The sequence below is a fragment of the Lethenteron reissneri genome, chromosome 28, assembly GCF_015708825.2.
Source record: "Lethenteron reissneri isolate LAM-NWPU_2019-01 chromosome 28, ASM1570882v1, whole genome shotgun sequence".
Classification (NCBI taxonomy): Eukaryota; Metazoa; Chordata; class Hyperoartia; order Petromyzontiformes; family Petromyzontidae; genus Lethenteron; species Lethenteron reissneri.
The window spans coordinates 10,739,562-10,759,710 of NC_083806.1; the positions used below are offsets into that span (position 1 = coordinate 10,739,562).

The 20,149-nt window shown below is 49.9% G+C and overlaps 2 protein-coding genes across 5 annotated transcripts; both read right to left on the reverse strand.

Annotated features, from left to right (window-relative positions):
* Positions 1 to 145: 145 nt before the first annotated feature.
* RNF26 (ring finger protein 26) lies at positions 146 to 4,048 on the reverse strand. 3 transcript variants are annotated; one of them, XM_061562124.1, is made up of 2 exons: positions 4,027 to 4,048; positions 146 to 2,747 (listed from the first exon to the last, which is right to left on the reverse strand). In XM_061562124.1, exon 2 carries the CDS (start codon positions 2,718 to 2,720, stop codon positions 1,290 to 1,292), a length of 1,431 nt encoding a protein of 476 aa, XP_061418108.1. In that variant the 5' UTR covers positions 2,721 to 2,747; positions 4,027 to 4,048; the 3' UTR covers positions 146 to 1,289. The 3 variants fall into 3 exon arrangements, with proteins under 3 accessions (XP_061418108.1, XP_061418109.1, XP_061418107.1); XM_061562125.1 differs by having other exon boundaries at positions 146 to 2,729; positions 4,027 to 4,041; XM_061562123.1 differs by lacking the exon at positions 4,027 to 4,048 and adding an exon at positions 3,552 to 3,574 and having other exon boundaries at positions 146 to 3,302.
* Positions 4,049 to 8,114: 4,066 nt separating this feature from the next.
* Positions 8,115 to 17,155, reverse strand: GEMIN4 (gem nuclear organelle associated protein 4). Of its 2 annotated transcripts, none has more exons than XM_061562094.1 (3): positions 16,815 to 17,155; positions 14,648 to 14,739; positions 8,115 to 13,122 (listed from the first exon to the last, which is right to left on the reverse strand). In XM_061562094.1, the coding sequence occupies exons 2-3, from the start codon at positions 14,700 to 14,702 to the stop codon at positions 9,467 to 9,469; spliced, it is 3,711 nt and encodes a 1,236-aa protein (XP_061418078.1). In that variant the 5' UTR covers positions 14,703 to 14,739; positions 16,815 to 17,155; the 3' UTR covers positions 8,115 to 9,466. The 2 variants fall into 2 exon arrangements, with proteins under 2 accessions (XP_061418078.1, XP_061418077.1); XM_061562093.1 differs by having other exon boundaries at positions 8,115 to 13,125.
* Positions 17,156 to 20,149: the final 2,994 nt, after the last annotated feature.

The following is a 20,149-nucleotide window of genomic DNA, read 5'->3' on the forward strand; positions in this document are numbered from 1 at the left end:
AAGAACGCTCACGCAAGATTTAGCCATACTCTTTGGTTCTTTTGGTAAAGTCACGTAGGTAGAAAATAAATATAACGACGTTTCGATCGCAACACAAGCGGTCGTCCTCAGGAGGAAAAAAAAATAATCCAGCAGTAGAACCAGCGAGGACGACCGCTTGTGTTGCGATCGAAACGTCGTGATGTATAATTTTTTGTTTTATTTTATTACCTACGTGACTTTACCGAAAGAATCAACGAGTATGGATTCCTGCAGTCACGAAAGCTTCAAATCAAGATTTAGCCAATTGTTTTCTTGAGAATTTGTTTCAATTAACATTTATATTTTTACTTCAGTTAAGTTTAATTTGGCTCCAACAAATATGCAGCCCATGTGCATGCAGCAAGCTTGCATCGAGCCGATTTCCCATGGGCAACACGGGCTACAACAACAACAAAAAAACTCCAGTTGTCCGCAATTAAGCAAATCGTGCACTGCTGTTCGACAGCACATTAGTGCACCGCACCGGGCACAGTAGCATTTCACACATCAACGATCCAGTGATAAAAGACGCGCGTGCAAAAACGCAGTCCGGCGCACACGTTCAACGACACTTTAAAAAAGAAAACTGCTCATTTTAAAACTGGCCAAGATATCATGCATGGCAAAAAAATCAGTCTTTTGAAATTATGTCCCTACAAATTTGTGGCAAAAAAATGCAGTTTTAGTGGCTAATAAACATAACCCAAAACTCAAAACCCCAAGAATCTAACCTATAATCCAAACCCCCTAACGCTAAACGAAAAAAAGTGCGCAATCCCTTAATGTCAGCAAATGAAACCCAAGGGAAGCACTGTTTGGACAAAAATGTGATCTATTAATTGGAGAAAATTCCTTGAGGGGGGCAACTAGCTGCAGGAGCTGCTACCCTCGGGGTCTCTTTTGCCTCACCGGCGGTGTGCCATCAGTCGCTGGCTGTAAGATTTAACAAAACCCCACGCGTGCCCACCAAAAGTGGTCCCAAAGACCTCGGAGTTCATAGTCCATCTTTCACGACGTGGACACCTTTTCACATTAGCGGATGCTCAGTTTGGAATGCTCGGCAAAGATCGGTCGAGGTGCCCTCTCCAGTGACGACCCCAAGCCAGGCGTGACTTCACATTGCTCTGGTAAGACGGTGGGTGAGAGAGAGGGAGCGACCTCGGGGTCAATTACAACTGTTATCGTGCAATTCAAAAACGAATTGCCACCCACAAAAGCAATTGTTAAACTCCATTGCGTAATTGTCATTAGAACTGACCCCAGATCTGCTACATAAACACATCCATGGTGTGGACGATCATTTTCCGGCACAGAGGGCACTTCTGCTGGTTGAATGGTCCACGCATGATGGTACGCGCGCACGCGCTGCACAGGCACAGGTGACGACAAGGCAGCAGCACCGTTCCCTTGGGCTGGTCCTGGCAAATTACGCAGCTCTTGTGATTATCATCCTCCTCGTCCTCCTCCTGCCGTGGAAACTCCTGCTGCTCCCACGGCTGCTGCCTCACGACCGCGGCCTCGCCGCTGCCATTCCGCGCGGCTTCACCTCGCAGCCGCTCGTGAGCCGCGACGGCCGCCGCCGCCTCCTCCGCCTCGTGCTGCTCGTCCGGCACCGGCTCCGTCGGGAGTGGCTCCGGGAGTGGCTCCGGGCGCAGAGCGTCGATCCGTGCCGGCACCGGGGCCGGGTAGACATCGAGCCGCTGGCGGTGTCTGCCCTGGGCTGTCCGCCGCAGCGCCGTGCGGATCAGCCCCGTCAGGTTCGCAAAGGCAACGCGCAACGCCGCGGATAGCCGGAGCCGTGGCCGTGGCACGCGTGCGTAGACCGCCGCCCGCCTCCGCGGCTGCGGGCTCAGGTACCAGACGCTGAGGCCGATCAGCGCCACGCTCACGAAGAGCCCCTGCAGCGTGACGGCCGTCGCCACGGCGCCGAACGAAATCGTCAGCAGACGGAGCGGCAACCGCAGCGCGAAGAGCCAAAAGTCCACGGCGGCTGAGAGGGAGGCCGTCGCGACAGCTGAAGTGGCTCCCAGGGCACCTGTGGCGAGGCCCAGCGTGTACGCGACGGAGCCCGCGGCGACCTCCACCGACCACCCGATGACCGACCCTGCCGCGTTCAGCAGGGTCGCGAATGCACCCCCAGTGGCGGCGACGGCCCCGCTCAGCGTGTCCGTGACGGCACCCACGGCGCTCATCGCCGACGCGATGGCCCCGCTCGCCGTGGCCTCCACCGCGTTTGTCACGACGGACCCCGTGGCCACCACGGCGCCCCCCACCGCGGACCCCGTGGACCCCACGGCGGCCACGAACGCCGCTCCCGCGTTGCCGAGGGCCTCGACGGCCGCGCGGAACCCCCCGGCGAGCCCGAGGGCGGCCGAGGCCGGCAGGCGGCCCGCGGCGAGTGCGGCCTCCGCCGTCGCCCCGGGCAAGGCCATCAAAGCGCCGAGGCAGTCGAGGCCGAGGCCGCGCAGCAGCGCGAGGCCTCCGCACGCGGCGCGGCAGGAGGCCGTGAGGAGGCCCGCGGCCCCGGAGGAGACGAGGCCGAGGGCGGCCCCGGGGAGGCCGAGCAGCAGGCGCAGCGTCTGCAGCAGCGCCGAGACGAGGGCGAAGTGCAGCTCGAGCACGAAGCACGCGGCCTCGTACACGCGGAGAAACAGCGCCCCTGTGGACAGCAGCGCCTCCAGCAGCAGCGCCATCATCATCACCACCACCTACACCACCACCACCACCTACACCATCATCACCACCTCCTACACCACCACCTCCTACACCACCACCACCATCACCAACTCCTACACCACCTCCTACACCACCACCTACACCACCACCACCATCATCACCACCACCACCACCATCATCATCACCTCCTCCACCACCTACACCATCACCACCACCTACACCTCCACCACCATCATCATCACCTCCTCCACCACCTACAACACCACCACCTACAACACCACCACCATCATCATCACCTCCTACACCACCACCACCTACACCACCTCTTCACTCTTCACCTCGTCTCATCTTTGTGTAATCTCTGTGTTCACTCGATCACTGCCGCGTGTCGGTGCCGTCTCGTTTCAACGCATCTCTGGCGTCCCCCACCTCCTCATCCTCCTGAACTTGTAAAAGTCTCCTCCTCCTCTTCACTCCGCCGTCTCGTATCTTAAACTCGACTCACCTCGTTACCCGCTCCATTTCTCAGTCTGCTTTTTCCTACTTCTTCATCGACACTTTCGTCTCTCTTCACCTCGCCTCGACCCTCACCTCTCTCCTCACCTCTCCCCACGTCTCACCTCACCTCTCCTCCCCTCACCTCACCTCTCTCCTCAACTCTCCCCTCGGCTCTCCCCTCTCCTCACCTCCCCTCTCCCCTCCTCTCACCTCTCCTCACCTCTCCCCTTGCCTCTACCCTCACCGCTATCCCACCTCTCCGCTCACCTCTCTCCTCGCCTCTCTCCTCTCCCCTCACCTCTACCCTCATCTCTCTCCTCACCTCTACCCACGTCTCACCTCGCCTCGCCTCTCACCTCCCCTCATCGCTACCCTCACCTCGCCTCTCTGCTCGCCGTTCCCCTCTCCTCACCTCGCCTCTACCCTCACCTCGTCTCCCCTCACCTCTTTCCTCTCCTCACCGCTACCCTCACCTCTCCTCTCCCCTCACATCTCCCCTCACCTCGCCTCTACCCTCACCTCGTCTCTCCCCTCCCCTCTCCCCTTGCCTCTACCCTCACCGCTACCCTCACCGCTACCCTCACCGCTACCCTCACCGCTACCCTCACCTCTCATCTCCCCTCACCTCGCCTCTACCCTCACCTCGTCTCTCCCCTCCCCTCTCCCCTTGCCTCTACCCTCACCGCTACCCTCACCGCTACCCTCACCTCTCATCTCCCCTCACCTCGCCTCTACCCTCACCTCGTCTCTCCCCTCCCCTCTCCCCTTGCCTCTACCCTCACCGCTACCCTCACCTCGTCTCTCCTCTCCCCTCACCTCGCCTCGTCTCACCTCTTCTCTCGCTTCTCTGGCTTCAAACTCAGATGGCCGTTTCCCGTGATGCACCGCGCATCCCTGGTCACGTGAGGCTTGCGCAAGGACCACGCCCACCCGCCACTTGTGGTGCCAGTGTCGAGGTTTCTACCTCCGGTTAATTTTGTATTATTATTGTAAACTGCTTACAGATAACATTTTAGTACTGATTCTTGGTTCTTTCGGTAAAGTCACGTAGGTTGAAAATAAAAAATAAAAACATTTTTTTATTAAAAATAAAAGCAAAAAATCCACGACGTTTCCATAGCAATTTTATATTTGAAGCTTTCGTGACTGCAAGGATTCATACTCTTAGGTTTTTTCGGTAAAGTCACGTGGGTAAAAAATAAAATAAAAATTTTAATAGAAATTAAATAATAGAAATCAGAATAGAAATAAAATAATTATTTTAGTAATAGAAATAAAATAATAGAAATAATAATATAAATAAAATAATTTTATTTCTATTATTATTTCTATTATTTTTTTATTTGTAATATTATTTCTATAATTTTTATTTTTTACCAACGTGACTTTACCGAAAAAAACCTAAGAGTATTTTTCCATAGCAACACAAGCGGCCTTCATCAGGCGGAGAGAAACGAGGTGGAGGGGAAGTCTCCGAATGCCACTGCTGCTAAGGAGACCTCCTTTGAGACCTCAAGGAGGTCCCATGATGTAGCTGCTCACCCCGAGCTCTCATTACTCTGATGGTGGCATTTTATACAGGTAGGAACAATGTTCCACACTGCCCACCAGGGATTAATTGTCTGTCTGTCTGACTGTCTGTCTGTCGTGCATAAATAAATATATAATACACACAGCTCTTTGATTGGTGGAGACCTTACAAACAGCTTTTTGATTGGTGGAGACCTACTGCCGGGTACGGAGAGGGGAGGTGCCTAAGGGAGGAGGGTCAGGAGAGGGGCCTAAGGAATGGGGGAGTCATGAAAGGGGCCTGAGGGGTGGGGGGGGTTCAGAGGAGGGGCCTAAGGATATGGGGGGTTGGTCAGGGGAGGGGCCTAAGGGAGGGGGGTAATGGGAGGGGCCTAAGCAAGGGGAGGGGGCTGGGTGGGTCACCCCGTGGTGCCCTTATAAAACTCAACGTTTAACCTACACACTACACTATACACGACACCAGGGGCGGTTTCTTCATTCGGGCGATTGGGCGACGCACCACCAATGTCATTCAACCACAGAGTCACGCTAGCCATCACTGTCAGCCTCTGGATATAGTCCAATCAGCGCCATGTCACGTTCTGTGGAGTACCGCCTCTTTTTGGGCGATTTCACTCCGGCTGAGAATCGCCCCGAGTGGCCCCATAGACTTACATTCAAAGATGTTTTTTTCGAACGGCGGGCGCTCCAATGCATTCTCTATGGCTTCCGGGAGGGCATGCACTAACGTGCTTACGTCATCATACGTGCTAACGTCATCATACGTAAGCACGTTTCATCCAACAATATAATTTATCGCCACCTAGTGGAATCTTTAATAAAATAAACTTGAGTGGTTTGTTATAATAGTGAGTATATAAACAAACAAGATGTATTGTAAGAGTCACTTTATTTTTCATTAATATTAAAGAAGTGAAGTTGCCTCTACATGCTTAAGCTGTTAATTTATTCATTGCATGGGTGGACCTTATCCTTATCAATCATCCAGACATTTGCCCCCCCTGAGAGATTTTGCAGGAGCCGCCACTGCACGACACGATACACTACACTTATACAGGTAGTAACAGCTTCCACACTGCCCACCAGGTATGAGTTGTCTGGCTGTCGTGCACGAATGCGCTGTCCAACCATGTTCCTACCTGCCCACTCCGAAGGAACGTGTTTTGGGCTGTTGAACGCTTTTTGGCGTCCTCTGGTCTAGCACCAATTGAGACGAGGCTCAAAAGAAAGCGGTCTCTGGTGTGGACCAATCAGTTTCAAGAACAATGCAAATATTATCAGTTTTTTTTGCATTCTGACTGAAGCATTGTGGTTAGTGCAGACATGATTTCTTGTAAAAGGTTTCAGTTTGGTGTTTTAACATATTAACACACGTTTTGTTGCCAGAAAACAATGAAAAACCTATTCTCATATCAGGGAAATTTGAGTTTTCAGGTCCATACGGCGTACAGCCGTTTCACTAAGACAAGTGTTTTGTCTATTTGTTTGGGTTTCTCCCTTGTGATGGGACTTTGTAGGATGAACTTTGCGATTCATAAGGGGCACGGGATGACCGATAAGGTCTGGGTTGGTCTGTAGTAAGCTAGGCACTGATAAGGGGTTGACAGGTTGACTTTTGCCTTAGTTTATCGTTTAAACTGTCTCACCACAACCCTTCACATACAGTTTATGCAATATAAACACAAACATTACTACGGTAATTTACATAACAGCAGCACACGTATTATAATGAGTTTGCATTAAACACAATTACAAGTTTATTTTGTTGTATTTGTTACAAAACGGTGTTAACCGTTGAGCCAGTTGGCCGGATTATTCTTTGTTAACGTGAGAACCTCAGTGCTTTATCGCAGTAGCAATGCGCCGCGGTGCCAAGGATGTTAACTACCTCGCCTGGTATGCGGACAACGGCTCTGGGACCGCTTCATCAGGGCTCGTATTACCCAATAGGCCACAGTAGGCACTGTGCCTAGCGCCTACTCACTCACCCACTCGCCCAACCACCCACTCACCCAGCCACCCACTCACCCAGCCACCCACTCGCCCAACCACCCACTCACCCACTCAACCAGCCACCCACTCACCCAGCCATCCATCCACTCACCCACTCACGCAGCCACCCACTCACCCAGCCACCCACTCACCCAGCCACCCACTCACCCAGCCATCCATCCACTCACCCAGCCACCCACTCACCCACCCATCCACTCACCCACTCACCCAGCCACCCACTCACGCAGCCACCCACTCACCCAGCCACCCACTCACCCAGCCATCCATCCACCCACCCAGCCATCCATCCATCCATCCACCCACCCAGCCATCCACTCACCCAGCCATCCACCCACCCAGCCATCCACTCACCATCCATCCACTCACCCACTCACCCATTCAGCCATCCACCCACCCAGCTATCCACCCACCCAGCCACCCACTCACCCAGCCACCCACCCACTCACCCAGCCATCCATCCACCCAGCCATCCAGCCAGCCAGCCATCCACTCACCCATCCATCCACTCACCCATTCAGCCATCCACTCACCCAGCCACCCACCTATTCACTCGCCAGGGCCGTATTATCCAATAGACCACAGTGGCCAGTGCCTAGGTCCTACGAAAACTAATTTTGACCATGTTTATTTTGGTTGGGATGAATTTTTTTTTTACCAAGATATCTTCTTCTTGACTAAATATACGTATACATAGCAAGGATTGCCACAATGTATATACAAAGAGGCAGAGTAAAGTCAATTATATTTTTTCTTTCATAAGGTGAGATAAATTAACCACTGGAGATTAACTTTTTCAAGATTTTTGTGATTGAAAAATTAGCAAATAACATCTTCAAATGGTGTTTTTCGCACGATCTCATTCTCAACAGAGAGCAGTGCATGGGAAGACAAAAGCGTTGTCATTTGGTTGACCGGAGACATCTGTCCAGCGGCGAAGTACGCGTGAAACAACCGAGTGCCAGCGGGAGTAGTTGGCCTCCAGTGATGAACAGAAATGCCAAGGCCCTACAAGAACCTCAATCCGGCCCTGACTGCTGCTGCTCTAGGTTCTGAACCCCGGGTTAACCTTAACCAGGTTAACCATAACCAGGCTAACCCTAACCTGAGGTGCATCATACATTCCCTGGAGGTGCGAGATGCCCTTTATGGGGGTAATGAGACGTGGCCAGCTTTTTTTAGAAGGTAAATAATCGAAAACACAACTTATGCACGGTTACGTAAGTACACCTTCTGTGTTTAATCGAACCTATGTATTTATTAACATACATTTTGTTTACGATTGAGAAACAAAGGGGTGAAAGGCTGCGGTATAGGTTAAGAACCATTGATCTAGAGGCTTAAATCCCCCCCTAGATCTGGCAGCAGCATTTCCACATTCCACATCGCATTGCCCTTTGGTCCCGTGCAGCGTGGCAGTCACGGCACAACATCCACTTCTAATGTTTTGGCTTTCACCTCGTTTGGCCTTTAGACACGAAGGCTGGCTGCCAACACGGGCATAGGTAAGCACTATTTAATTAAACAGCGATTGTCCTAAGAACAACCTGCCAGCTGTCACATGAATGCTGCACCTCTTCTTCATCTGCACAGGATATACAAAGTATAATGTTTATATCAAAGGGAAGCTCTTCACGTCTACATGAACTGAGACACGCAAAAGCTGTATTTGCAAGCACAAGTGCAAACAAAATGAAATAGCGACTAAAAAAAAAGTTTTGAAATAGCGATTACAAAAAAGGTTTGGCTGTAGGAAACAGGGAGGAGAAGTTTCCCGTTACATATTGGGGATGAAACACGGCGTCCGTCCCTTGCCGTGTTCGGGAGGCGTTTAGCACGACATGCGTCCAGCAGAAAGCCAGCCCCGATGCAAGTGCTAAGGCAGGAACGTGTTAATAATACGACTCCTGATAATGGCTTAAGAAAACAATTTCAGTGTATTCAAGCACTGGTCGCTCCACTGAAATCTGCCCAAGTCAAACCAGACCATGCTTAGGATTCCTAAGATGCAGTGTAACGTGGCAAAGGCTTCAACGGGCGAACCAAATGAACGAATCGAATACCCTAAGAGTAGCGGCAAAAACATCCCAAGCCGTGCCGCGCAGATTCCTTGGTGCTACGTTACGATTGGAGGTGACGCCTCCAAGTGCCGCAAGCTCAAAATACTTGCACGAGTGCAACAGGCAGGTGAGGCGTTTATTTTTTGTTAACTACAAAATGTACAACTGCAAAACATGGTGTGTAGAGAAAATAAGGCAAATTAAAACAGATTTGTAATCCACGTTTGAAAAAAAAACCTTTAAACAGATACTTCACTTCAGGAACTGCGGTTTAAAAATGTACAAACACAAACCTCTTTGCACAATAACAAATCAAAGTACAATATACAAAACTTACTGCTTTTATACAATACGTATCAATGTTTACATTTCTGTTTAGGGTTCCAGCAAGAAGAAATAGTAAATTAGGTTAATCTAGAGCAGGCGGTTGAGAATTACAACCATTCAGGAAATGCAAGAGATGGGCACATTCTTAGTGGTGAAGCTCAATGAAGGAATCTTCCCGAAGCAACAATGTTGGGAAAGAAACCACGAGGCAGAAAAGGAATCCTGCTTGGCAACTTGAAGGAAGAAATGACACAAGCTCAAGACCTGTCCTTGGGCAGAGGACTAACGAAGGGAAGTGTTTTTTTGTTGTTGCAACAAACGCTGCAAGTGCGGAACTTGGTAACTCAAAGCTGGGAGATCTTCTGCAGCAGGGTGGCACGGTGCTCTGGGACAGCTGCGTTCTCTGCGATGGCTTCCAGGAATTGCTTCTGGTTGGCTTGCTCCAGGATACTGCACGAGCTATCGGCTGCCCCGCGTGCCCCCGCGACTGTGGACAAAATCTCCAGGGCGGCTAAGAACAGCGACTCGCAGTGGTCAATCTTCACCATGGCCATGATGTGCAGCGCATGGCAGAAGAGCTGACAGGCAGCGAAGCCGATTCCCTCCGGTGCGGACACTCCAGCAACACCTTCACAGGTTTCTGTTTCCACAGAGACTCTGCCTTGTGCTTTACCGTCTTTACTTTTCGCGTCGACTTCAACTTTCACTTTCCCTTTGGCTTTCTTCTGCCCAATCTTCTGTTCGGCAGGCACTGCCATGGATAGGTCGTTTGCCGCTGCGCGTTCGGCGTGCTTCGCTTTGCCTCTCGGGGCGGCGTTACTCCTCCGTGTTCCAAACTCTCGCATCATGTCCACGAAGGTGCTGGCAGCCAGGCTCACAGCGTGTGCCCAGCCGGCGTGGGAGAGCCACCCGGCGCAGCTCGAGCCGCACAGCAGCTGGAAGACACGCAGCAGGAGCTGAGAGACCCGCAGCGCCACCGAGAAGGGTCGCAGGTCGGTCAGCGGCAGGAACTGCACGTACTCCAGCGTGACGGGGACGTGGAGGACCCTGGCTTCGAGCAGGCGGCACATCACCCTCACCACGCGCCGCCACTCGGTGAGCGTGCACTCGGGCAGGATCTGCGTCACGACCAGCAGAAAGCCCTTGCTGAACAGGTTCACATCCTCAGGCTGCGTCTGGTCGACGTGCAGGCATTTGATCATCTGTTCGGCGAGCCCGTCGCTTACACGGCAGCACTCGATCCAGGCCAGCAGGCCCGTTCCCGGGCCGTACGCCGATGAGTCTTCGCTGCGGCATCGCTCCCACTGACCATCGGGAAGCTTGCACACGCCGAATAGGACTTCTGGAGCGCACGCCTTGCGCTGCGGGGACAGGATGGGCAGCAGGTGCAAGCGAACGGACCAATCCATCGAAGCAACGCTGTGTTCCAGCCAGTCCACAGAGCGCACCCAGTCCGTGGTCTCCACACTCATGGCATTCTGCACGATCGCACAAACCTGAGCCAGCACCTCCATGAGCTGGCTTTTTATCTCCATCGCCGCATGCTCACCTTCGCCCGTCTGCAAGCCATCGGGGCAACGGCAAACCTTGCGGCGTTCCAGCTGCTGGCTGAGACACGTAATGATTGGGAATGGCGAGCAGTCCATCAGCCAGTGCTGGACACAGGATTTTGTCTGCGGGTGGGCAGCATTGACAGGTAACTCAGAAAACTGACTGCTTGATACAACACTAGAGGGAATTACAGTTTGCTGGACATTGGTAATCGTTTCGGTATCATCACGACCACCACCACCAAGAGCCAATGGCTCAATTTTCTGGTCACTTTTAGTGACCCCTTCAATATTCAAAATTTGGCTAAAGATATTAAGAGCGAATTCCAAAATGCTGCCCTGCTCCTGCAAATACGGGAGGACAAAGGTATTGAGAATTTCAGCTGGAGAAATCAGTGGATCACTGGACTGTTGTGGTGAAAGCGTGAGGGCGCGCAAAAACTCCACAAACTGTCGCTCTTCCTTTTCAGTCGAGAGCTGCCCTAACGTTCGAGTCGAGAGACAGTCCAAAAGCATGCTGAGACTGTCCCCTCTGGAGTTTTTAACAGGCACAGCCAAAGCAGGAAGTCCCAGCAGAACTTGCGCCATAATCGAGGGTGCTCCGACATTCGTTACGGCCTGACGACAAATCTCATTGACGGTGGCACGTGGAGCCAGGAGGGCGGCCGTACCCACGGTGCAAATGGCTCGTGAAAGTCCGTCTCCAGAGCTCGTGTCCGTGATGCAGTTGAACACCAGGTTCATGTCCATGGCAAAGTCCTCTGCCAAAGCGTCCAACCGCTCAACTCCCAAACCGTCACCGCCCGTCTCCTCCACCACCGTGCGCAGGACTTCGTTACGTCCCGCTGGGGCCAGTGCGGAAAAAGTACTCAGGAGCAACTCCTTCAGCCTCTTTGCTTTCAGCAGCAGCAAGCTCTCGCTCGCGAGCCCTCCCTTGAGCTGCGCAATGACTTTGGCGAAGGTTTTCGCCAAAGCCAAGACGAGTTGTGGCGTGTTCAGTCGTGAAATGTTTTTTTTCAAGCACTGCATCCACCGTTCTTCTTTGATTGCCCAGTCGACGCGAGCGATCATCAACTCGCAGACGTCCTGGTGCCTGCGCATCTTCCTGTCGACCATGCACGTGGCGACAAGCAGCTGCACGTTGTCGGGGACTTGCCACGTATGCGTGGGCTCAAGCCGAGCAAGAATGCCGCTCAGAGGCAATGTCTCGAAAGAGATCACGTCACTTGTGGTCACCGGATCTTCAGAAACACTCTCGTTTAGCGACATGACTGAACACAGGCGCCTCAAACTGTCCACCATACGGTATGACTCAACAGCTGCCCGACTGGCTACAGGCTGGTCCTCTTGTATTGCACAGAGTCCCTCCTTCCAGGCCTCCAGAAGTTCGCAAAAAGACTTAAAGTAACGGTCAAGCTGGCACACATCCAGTCTCAGCACCCCACCAGAATGGTTGTTATAGACCTCATTCTCGACTTCCCGGACCTGTTCCACCGTGCTGTTATGGTCTCTGCTCATTTTGAAACCTCTGAGATGCAGCAGCACGCCGACTTTGTCCACGTACTCTTCGACCGGCAAACCACACAGGTCAAGACCCTTTTGGTGCAAGGCAGACTTAAATAATGTATCGGCGAAATTTGCGAGAGCCTCGTATCTGTGGACCGGTGCGATGATCTTCCCTGCAATTTTAAAGAGGCTTTCTATAAAATATGCTGGAATATCATTAGAGTTAGAAGCGATGGGTTTTGACACTAATGCAACAGAAGACGCTCCTACATCTTTCTCCAACACTACACCACAATCATTGTCCTTTTTAGGCCGTTTGGCAGCTGGACAGATGTCTACCGATTCAGGGCTCGCTGGTTTCAGGTTGTCTTGAAATGCTTTCTCCAGCTCCCCCTCGGGCTTCTTGCAACCCGCGTGCAGAAGAATGCCTCTCCACACATCAAGCAGCAATGCGACGTCTGCCTCCGCTGCGTCCTTGAGAACATGGGCTACAAAATGCTTCGTCTCGTGAGCGCACACGTCAGCCGGCAGGAGATTCATAAGCTGGGCGAATTCAGCTGCAGCCTGAAGGTCTTTCACCAGCTCAAACAGAAACGTCCGATTTATCAAGGGCATCATGTGATTTATGGGGAAAAACAGATCGCTCTCAGAATCATCGTCATCGTCATCGAGTTGGAGACCGTCATTGTGTGTTTTGCAGTGCGAGGACATCCGGAGCATCTTCATCCACAGCAGAGCCAAGATCTTTTTCTTCCAATGGATCTTCTTGATGTCGGAGTGCTCCGGAGAGGAGCAGACTTCATTGGCGATGCCCTGCATGGCGTCGCGGATGGTGCTCCAGTCGGCCTTGTCCATCTCTTCAAGACGCTTTGGCCTCAGCTGCCTCTCGGCCAGCAGCAGCCCGCCCTGCAGTATGGCCACTTTACTGCAGAACACCAGGGGACCTGCTGGGAAGCATAGCATAACAGAAAAACAATAAACTGCAACTTCAGAACCCGATAACACTGATACATTGGTACACAAGTGACCCTGTGCCACTGACGATTTGGCAATATTTTACATCAACGTTATTTTCCACTTCTGAAAGGTTGTATATTGTAGTGTGCCAATAATCCACATTGGTAAGTGCTGAAATGAAAATGCTACGACCAAATAACCCGGACGTGTCCTGAGCAGTGTCGTGCAGTATAACACCCGTCACCTACACAGCCAATGGACACACTCAGCCAGCAGTGGATTGGCAAGAAGGCTGTAAATGAACAAATCGGCCTGAATGCCCCCAATCTCATCAGCCCTTGGAAGCGAATCAGGTGTGAGAATTTCGATTTAAAGCTTTCGTGACTGCAGGGATTCATCTTCTTGGTTCTTTTGGTAAAGTCACGTAGAAGGGAAATAATAAAATAATACACATAAAACATCTTTTGTTATTTTATTATTTCCCTTCTACGTGAAAAATAAAACATGTTTTCTTTTTTTTCTTTTATTATTTCCCTTCTACGTGACTTTACCGAAAGAACCAAAAAGAGGTGTGAGAATCTTAATTTTAATTTAGAACTTTCGTGTCTATTTAAGGCCACCCCACAGAGATGATCACCCCTCTCTGGTTCCTGTGTTGCTCCCTCTATGTATCTTGGTGATATCTGTCTGCTAATATGTCTGTCCATAGTTTTCTGGTTAGATTTTATGTCGCTATTTCATTATACCTGATGATGATTGCTTGTGTTGCAATCGAAACGTCGTATGCTATTATTTAATTTAATTTATTATTTTATCTTTAGACGTGACTTAACCGAAAGAACCAAATAATCAGGTGTGAGAATGTTTACTAATTGGATGGGAGACTACTACCAAGGATTACCTGGATTCCTGCAGTCACGAAAGCTTCAAATCAAGATTGATTACCAGATATTTTATGCTTTGGCTGTGAGGTGGCCAACAAATGCAGTAATAGCAATGGATTCTTAATAATGTGTAAAGCCTTATTACTGCACCCCCATCCATGGGATGGATTTCCTCCAGGCACTCCAGCTTCTTCACGCAAGCCGAACACGAATTTATGAAATTGTCCAAACATCCCAATACAGGACTGAGTCTTGAGACTCGGTGTGGCGAGGTATGCCAGACTCGGCGAGTCCCGCTCGGGTAAATTAGGAGCGTGTGCCCGTGTTTACTCTTATAGAGTGGTGACGCGGCACTTAGCGGACCGGCGCAAACAGCACGGCTTCCTGAAGTTCGATTCCTGCCCAAGGCTAACATCAGTGGGGGAGCGATATCGACACGGCTACTGAACGCCTCTCCCCTTCGCCAACTCGCGCCGCCCAGCGCGGCGAAGCGTTTCGAACAAACCCCATGACTGACATGCCATGGGGGGCCCTCCATCCAGCAGCGAATTGACAAAGGGGGGGGGGGGGTTAACAAAACGAGCGCCATGGTTACGAGGCGCTGGCACCGAGCAGCGGGTAACGTTACCTGCAAGGATCTCCTCCAGCTTTGTCCTTCCTCTGACGGGGGCACCGATGTCCATCTTCACCTCCTCCTGGGTTCCGGCTCCTCCCCGCGGTCTGGATGAAGCAATATCACGGTGACACGCGGTTAAAGGCCACGGCTAAGGCGAGCTCGCAACACTCAATTGCTGCTGCAGGTTTCGAGGCAGGTCATTGTCTTCCTGCCCAAATGAGCATGGCTTCGAACTCCACGCGTGTTCACTGGGTGTACTCTGACCCAGTTTTGAGCGAATTGTGCCGGACTGTGGCCCACGGTGGGAGGGACATTTGTTCACCGCTGTCAGCATCTCAGAGCCAGTGGTTTAAATTTCGATTTAAAGCTTCTTTCGTGACTGCAGGGATTCATCTTCTTGGTTCTTTCGATAAAGTGACGTAGAAGGGAAATAATAAAATAATACAAATAAAGCATAATAAAATGAAATTATCACAACGTTTCGGCCACAACGCAAGCAGCCGTCCTCGGGTGAAGAACAGGTCTGTCGGGAAGACAGCATCTAAATGGCGGAAAGACAGCGTCTCATTCAGACGCTGTCTTCCCAACAGACCTGTTCTTCACCTGAGGACGGCTGCTTGCGTTGTAGCCGAAACGTCGTGAGAATTGTATTTTATTGTTTTATTTTTATTATTTCCCTTCTACGTGACTTTACCGAAAGAACCAGTGGTTTAAATTACAAATCACGCGGATGTCACTAAATAAAGTTAGCCACACGTGTAAGGTTTTAACCCACGAGGGATGTTACTTAAGGTCAACTTTGGTTGAGACTGAATGAAGCACCAGTAATGTATTTCGCTAGACAATTGGAATTTAAATTTTGATTTAAAGCTTTCGTGACTGCAGGGATTCATATTCTTGTTTTTTTGTTGTTGTTTCCCTAGTTTACCGAAAGAACCAAGAATATAATTGGAATTTAATCAAGGAACGAGTAGAAGAGGAGCGTCTGGCCTTTTAACCCAAGTGTATGCGTTGTGTGCTACGAATCTCATGCCATGAGATGGTGTACGAATCTCATGCCATGATGAAGTCACATCGAGGAGTTGTGAATTTTATGCAACAGTGATGTGTTGAAGACGTGGTGCAGAACAAGTTGTTGATAAGTGATGACACTCATGCGAGTCCAAGGCATTGGAAGTGCAAGCACCCAGCTCGTGGTGATGATAAGTGGGGTCCTTGTAGAACGACCACATCGACTGTGTAAGTAAAACGTCTCAAGGAAGAGGTGGTGACGAAGCTTGTCTCGGCACACCGATGGGGAGGCTCTGAATATTCTTTGCTCAGGAAAGCCTCACGAAGTCAGGAGGCTCCTGACAAAAGTTGGAATCCGAGGGCGAGGACTCCCCGCCTTATGCAGTAGCTCTGTGAAATATTTTGAAATTTGCTAAATTTGGACCACGAAGCCAGCAAAGGTCTAACCTCTTGCGAATTACGTCACAAGACCCCCGCCCACCTCTTATCATTGACACGTGCGAATAGCCGGGACGGCCTCTGAATTCAAAACCACGAACCTCTGTGGAAGGCGCGATGGAACCCGACAGACGATGGGACGCGATGACGATGTGTGGTGGTGGCGTGGTGGTGTAGTGGTGGTGATGGTGTGGTGGTGTTGGTGTGGTGGTGGTTATAGTGGTGGTGGTGGCCTGGTGGTGTTGGCGGCGTGGTGGTGGTGGTGGCGGCGGTGGTGTTGCAGTGGTGGCCTGGTGGTGGTGTAGTGGTGGTGTTGGTGTGGTGGTGGTGGCCTGGTGGTGGTGCGGTGGTGGTGGTGCGGTGGTGTTGGTGGCGGGGTGGTGGTGGTAGCAGCGGTGTTGGTGTGGCGGTGGTGGCCTGGTGGTCGTGTGACGGCGGCGGTGGTGGCCTGGTGATGATGTGGTGGTGGCGTGTTGGTGGTGGTGGCGTGGTGGTGTTGGTGTGGTGGTGGTGTTGGCCTGATGGTGTTGGTGGCGGTGGTGTGTTGGTGGCGTGGTGATGGTGGCAGCATCAACATTGTCCGTGAGCAACCTCTACGACGACGCGACTACCGATGTTAACCAAACGAGTCCCCCAAGCGCTTCCCAAACCCCTCTCAACAACCCCCGCCAGCGAGCTGTGTGGGTTGGAGGCTGCTGCCAGCGTGCGTGCATCGTGGCGGGACACTCACCGGCCGTAGAGGACACGCGGGTCTCGAGGCAAGGCGCACAGAGGAGCTTAGAAGTGAAGATAGGAAGGACTGAGATCACCCTACAGAGTTACACCGACCACGCGTCTTGTACTGTCCACGTTACTGTACAAGCTCCGAGCCACCGCTGCGGAGGAGCACGTGGCGGAAGCCGCGCTGACGTCATCAGCGAGCGGTCGAATCGATTCTTGCGATCGTCGCACTACATCGATTCCTGGAGGAATCGATCCAGTTTGTGATGAGAAGCAGACGATGTATATGTATTCTTGGTTCTTTTTGGTAAAGTCACGTAGAAGGGAAATAATAAAATAATATGAATGTAAAACAATAAAAAAAACAATAAATAAATCGGATGAGCTGTGAAGCTCTTGTGAATACCACATAGCTCTTTCGCGACCAATATAATCAATAATACAGGGGATTGTTTTTGTTAGATCACGTAAATGTGTCGTCAAACCCGGCACCACCCGACACAGCCAATTGGTAAGGTTTGTCACGTAAACAAAACGTGCAAATTCGTTACTAGTACAGCGCACATTTAGTAAATGCACCACATCTACAATCTGAGTACATTTCAGTACACAGCCAATTGGTAAGGCTTGTCACGTAGACAAAACGTGCCAATTCGCTACTAATACAGCACCAGAGCTGTGTGTTTGAGAGTAAACATCTCTGGCGGTCGCCTGATTATGCCGCTTGTAATTACTGGCGAAACGTCGTACCCAGATTGTAAATGTTGTAGTGGATTTGCTCTCCGACACAGCTCTGGTGCTGTGCTAGTAACGATGTTGGCACGTTCTGTTTACGTGACAAACCTGTTACTAATTGGCTGTGTGGAGTGGTGGAGGGGTTTGACGACACATATTTACGCGATCTAAACACCCCCCCCCCAAAAATCATGTATGAATGGAAATCTCTGTTTCCCAACTGATGTTCCAGTCAGGGCACGGGCGTGTCAGAACGTTTAAACATAAAATGCAACAACAAACGAAGTATAGGAAATGTTAATAAATCACTTTTAAAAAGACACAAATAAAAATTTAAAAAATTGGAACCAATATTAAAAAAACATTTGCTTCACAAATCGATTTTTTACTTATTTGGCAGTGCTCGAGCACGGTCGGTTACGAATCGATTAAAATGCCGTGGATTAAATCTTCTTCGTTTTTATATCCCGTCTCGTTGTGTAGGCCCCGCGACTTCGTCCAGCAGGGGATAGAGCGTGGCTAATGATCGATAAATTATATCGACGCGTTGCATAATTAGCGTAGAGAGTACTTGAAGCGTAGCGATTATCGATAATTATCATCGATGCGTCCGCTCGCGATGCATTTCCGCATCATTTTGTACCAAAGTGCATCGACTGCCACTAATTATCACGCCGGTGTTGATTATTCAAATGTGCAACTTCGCGCTCACGTTTAATCTCGTCTCGTATAGGCGGAACCAGACGAAGGAGACAAGAACAAACAATCGATTCATAACACTGGTCAACAACAAAAAATCATGTTTTTCTGGCCTGGACTTTTGCAGCTGTTCTAGACTAATTTCAGGGTGCTGATTCCAAATCTGATCTCAGATTTGCTCTGTCACATCTCATTTTTATGCTATCGGCATACCCCATTTTCATTGATTTTACCCGAAATTAACTCTGTCACTTATGATTGCAAGTTGTTGCGAGTCAGTGACTGCTTTAGTGTTAAAATATGGTGCTGTATTTTTAGGATAGTCTGTTTATAATATCATTGTATGTGGATATCCACATTTATTTAATATTTTTCTTCTGCAGTTTTGATTGAAAATGCAATATTTGATATCTCAGAAACCTGATGTGATAGACAAAAACTGATGCCAAAACTGATGCCAGATTTGGAATCAGCACCCCAAAATTACCTTTAAACCGTTGGAATACCTTATGCCAGAAAAAAGTGTGTTGACCAGTGTAAACGTCTGTCGAAGGCGAACGACACGGCAATCTATTCCTCCCGACGAGCTCTACACGATGCGCTCATCAAAGTTTCAAAGTTTTGTTTCTTCTGCGCATTCGTCCTCGCCGCTGCACTTGGACACGATAACAGAATGATCCGCGCCAGGCGGGTCGCGGCATTTATGTCCGCGGTGGGTCGGAGTCGCCAGAAATACATTCATTCATTACGATTTTGACCTCCGTTTATTCGGGACCCGGGGTCCCGCCACGAGGTTCAAATGTATGTTTTTAAATCCTTTATATTAAGTTCACTTGCTTGCTTGCTTGCGCGCTTACGACCGTGCAAATCTTTCGGTCGTTTTTTAACCCACTTCCCGTGATCCAATCGAGCTGGCATTTTGTGCGTGACAATTTATTTTCGAGGAAAAAAAAATCCAAAATTTTCCACTTTTTAGGAATTTTTTTTTTCAGATTTCATTTAAAATACCAATGTGATAAAAATGAAACTCTTACTCAAGAAAAACAGAAATGAATAATAAAATAAAACCGATGCCACGCATATAAAGGATTTATAGTGAAAAACTTTGTTTTTACGGGTTAATTTTTACTATGCTGTCAGTTTCAAACCACAGCAAAATCATTTCATATCAATGCCATAATAGGTTCTGGAGACAGTGAATTTAAATCAACGGACCACGGCAAAGACATCCCGTTTGTTCAGGATTACCCCATTTACCACAAGCCACACGACTCGGGTACGAACGCGAGCAGCAAAACCACGATTCCCATGTTTGCATTCAACAAAGTCACCTTGTGACCCGACCTGAATTCTCTACGTCACAAAACCAGGCCAAACGTTAGTACATCGCCCCATGCATGTCAATCAAAAGCACGTTTCATTTTTCCAGAAATGTAGTCTTGACCTTTAGCTTGTGCGTCCGTGTTAAGCACAAGCTGGGGAGGTATTTGTGCGGAACACTTGTCCAACTCACGCGACAACAACAACATGGAAATGCCACTTTTTTTTAATCACCAACTTGAGTTATCCATCAACTCGCCATGACAAATGCAGTACACCAAACACCAAATTTCGATTTAAAGCTTTCGTGACTGTAGGGATTCACCTTCTTGGTTCTTTCGGTAAAGTTACGTAGAATGGAAATAATAAAATAATAAAAATAAAACATTTAATAATTCTCACGACGTTTCGGCCACAACGCAAGCAGCCGTCCTCAGGTGGAGAACAGGTCTGTTGAGAAGACAACAACGCAAGCAGCCGTCCTCAGGTGGAAAACAGGTCTGTCTTCTCGACCTGTTCTCCACCTGAGGACGGCTGCTTGCATTGTGGCCGAAACGTCGTGAGAATTATTTGATTATGTTTTATTTTTAT

Bases quoted from the DNA above. Each gene is read 5' to 3' on its own strand.
- RNF26 (XM_061562124.1), bottom strand. From the start codon at position 2,720: ATGATGATGGCGCTGCTGCTGGAGGCGCTGCTGTCCACAGGGGCGCTG.
- GEMIN4 (XM_061562093.1), bottom strand. From the start codon at position 14,702: ATGGACATCGGTGCCCCCGTCAGAGGAAGGACAAAGCTGGAGGAGATC. The intron at 13,126-14,647 runs GTAACGTTACCC...TATGCTTCCCAG, and splicing joins GCTGGAGGAGATCCTTGCAG to CAGGTCCCCTGGTGTTCTGC.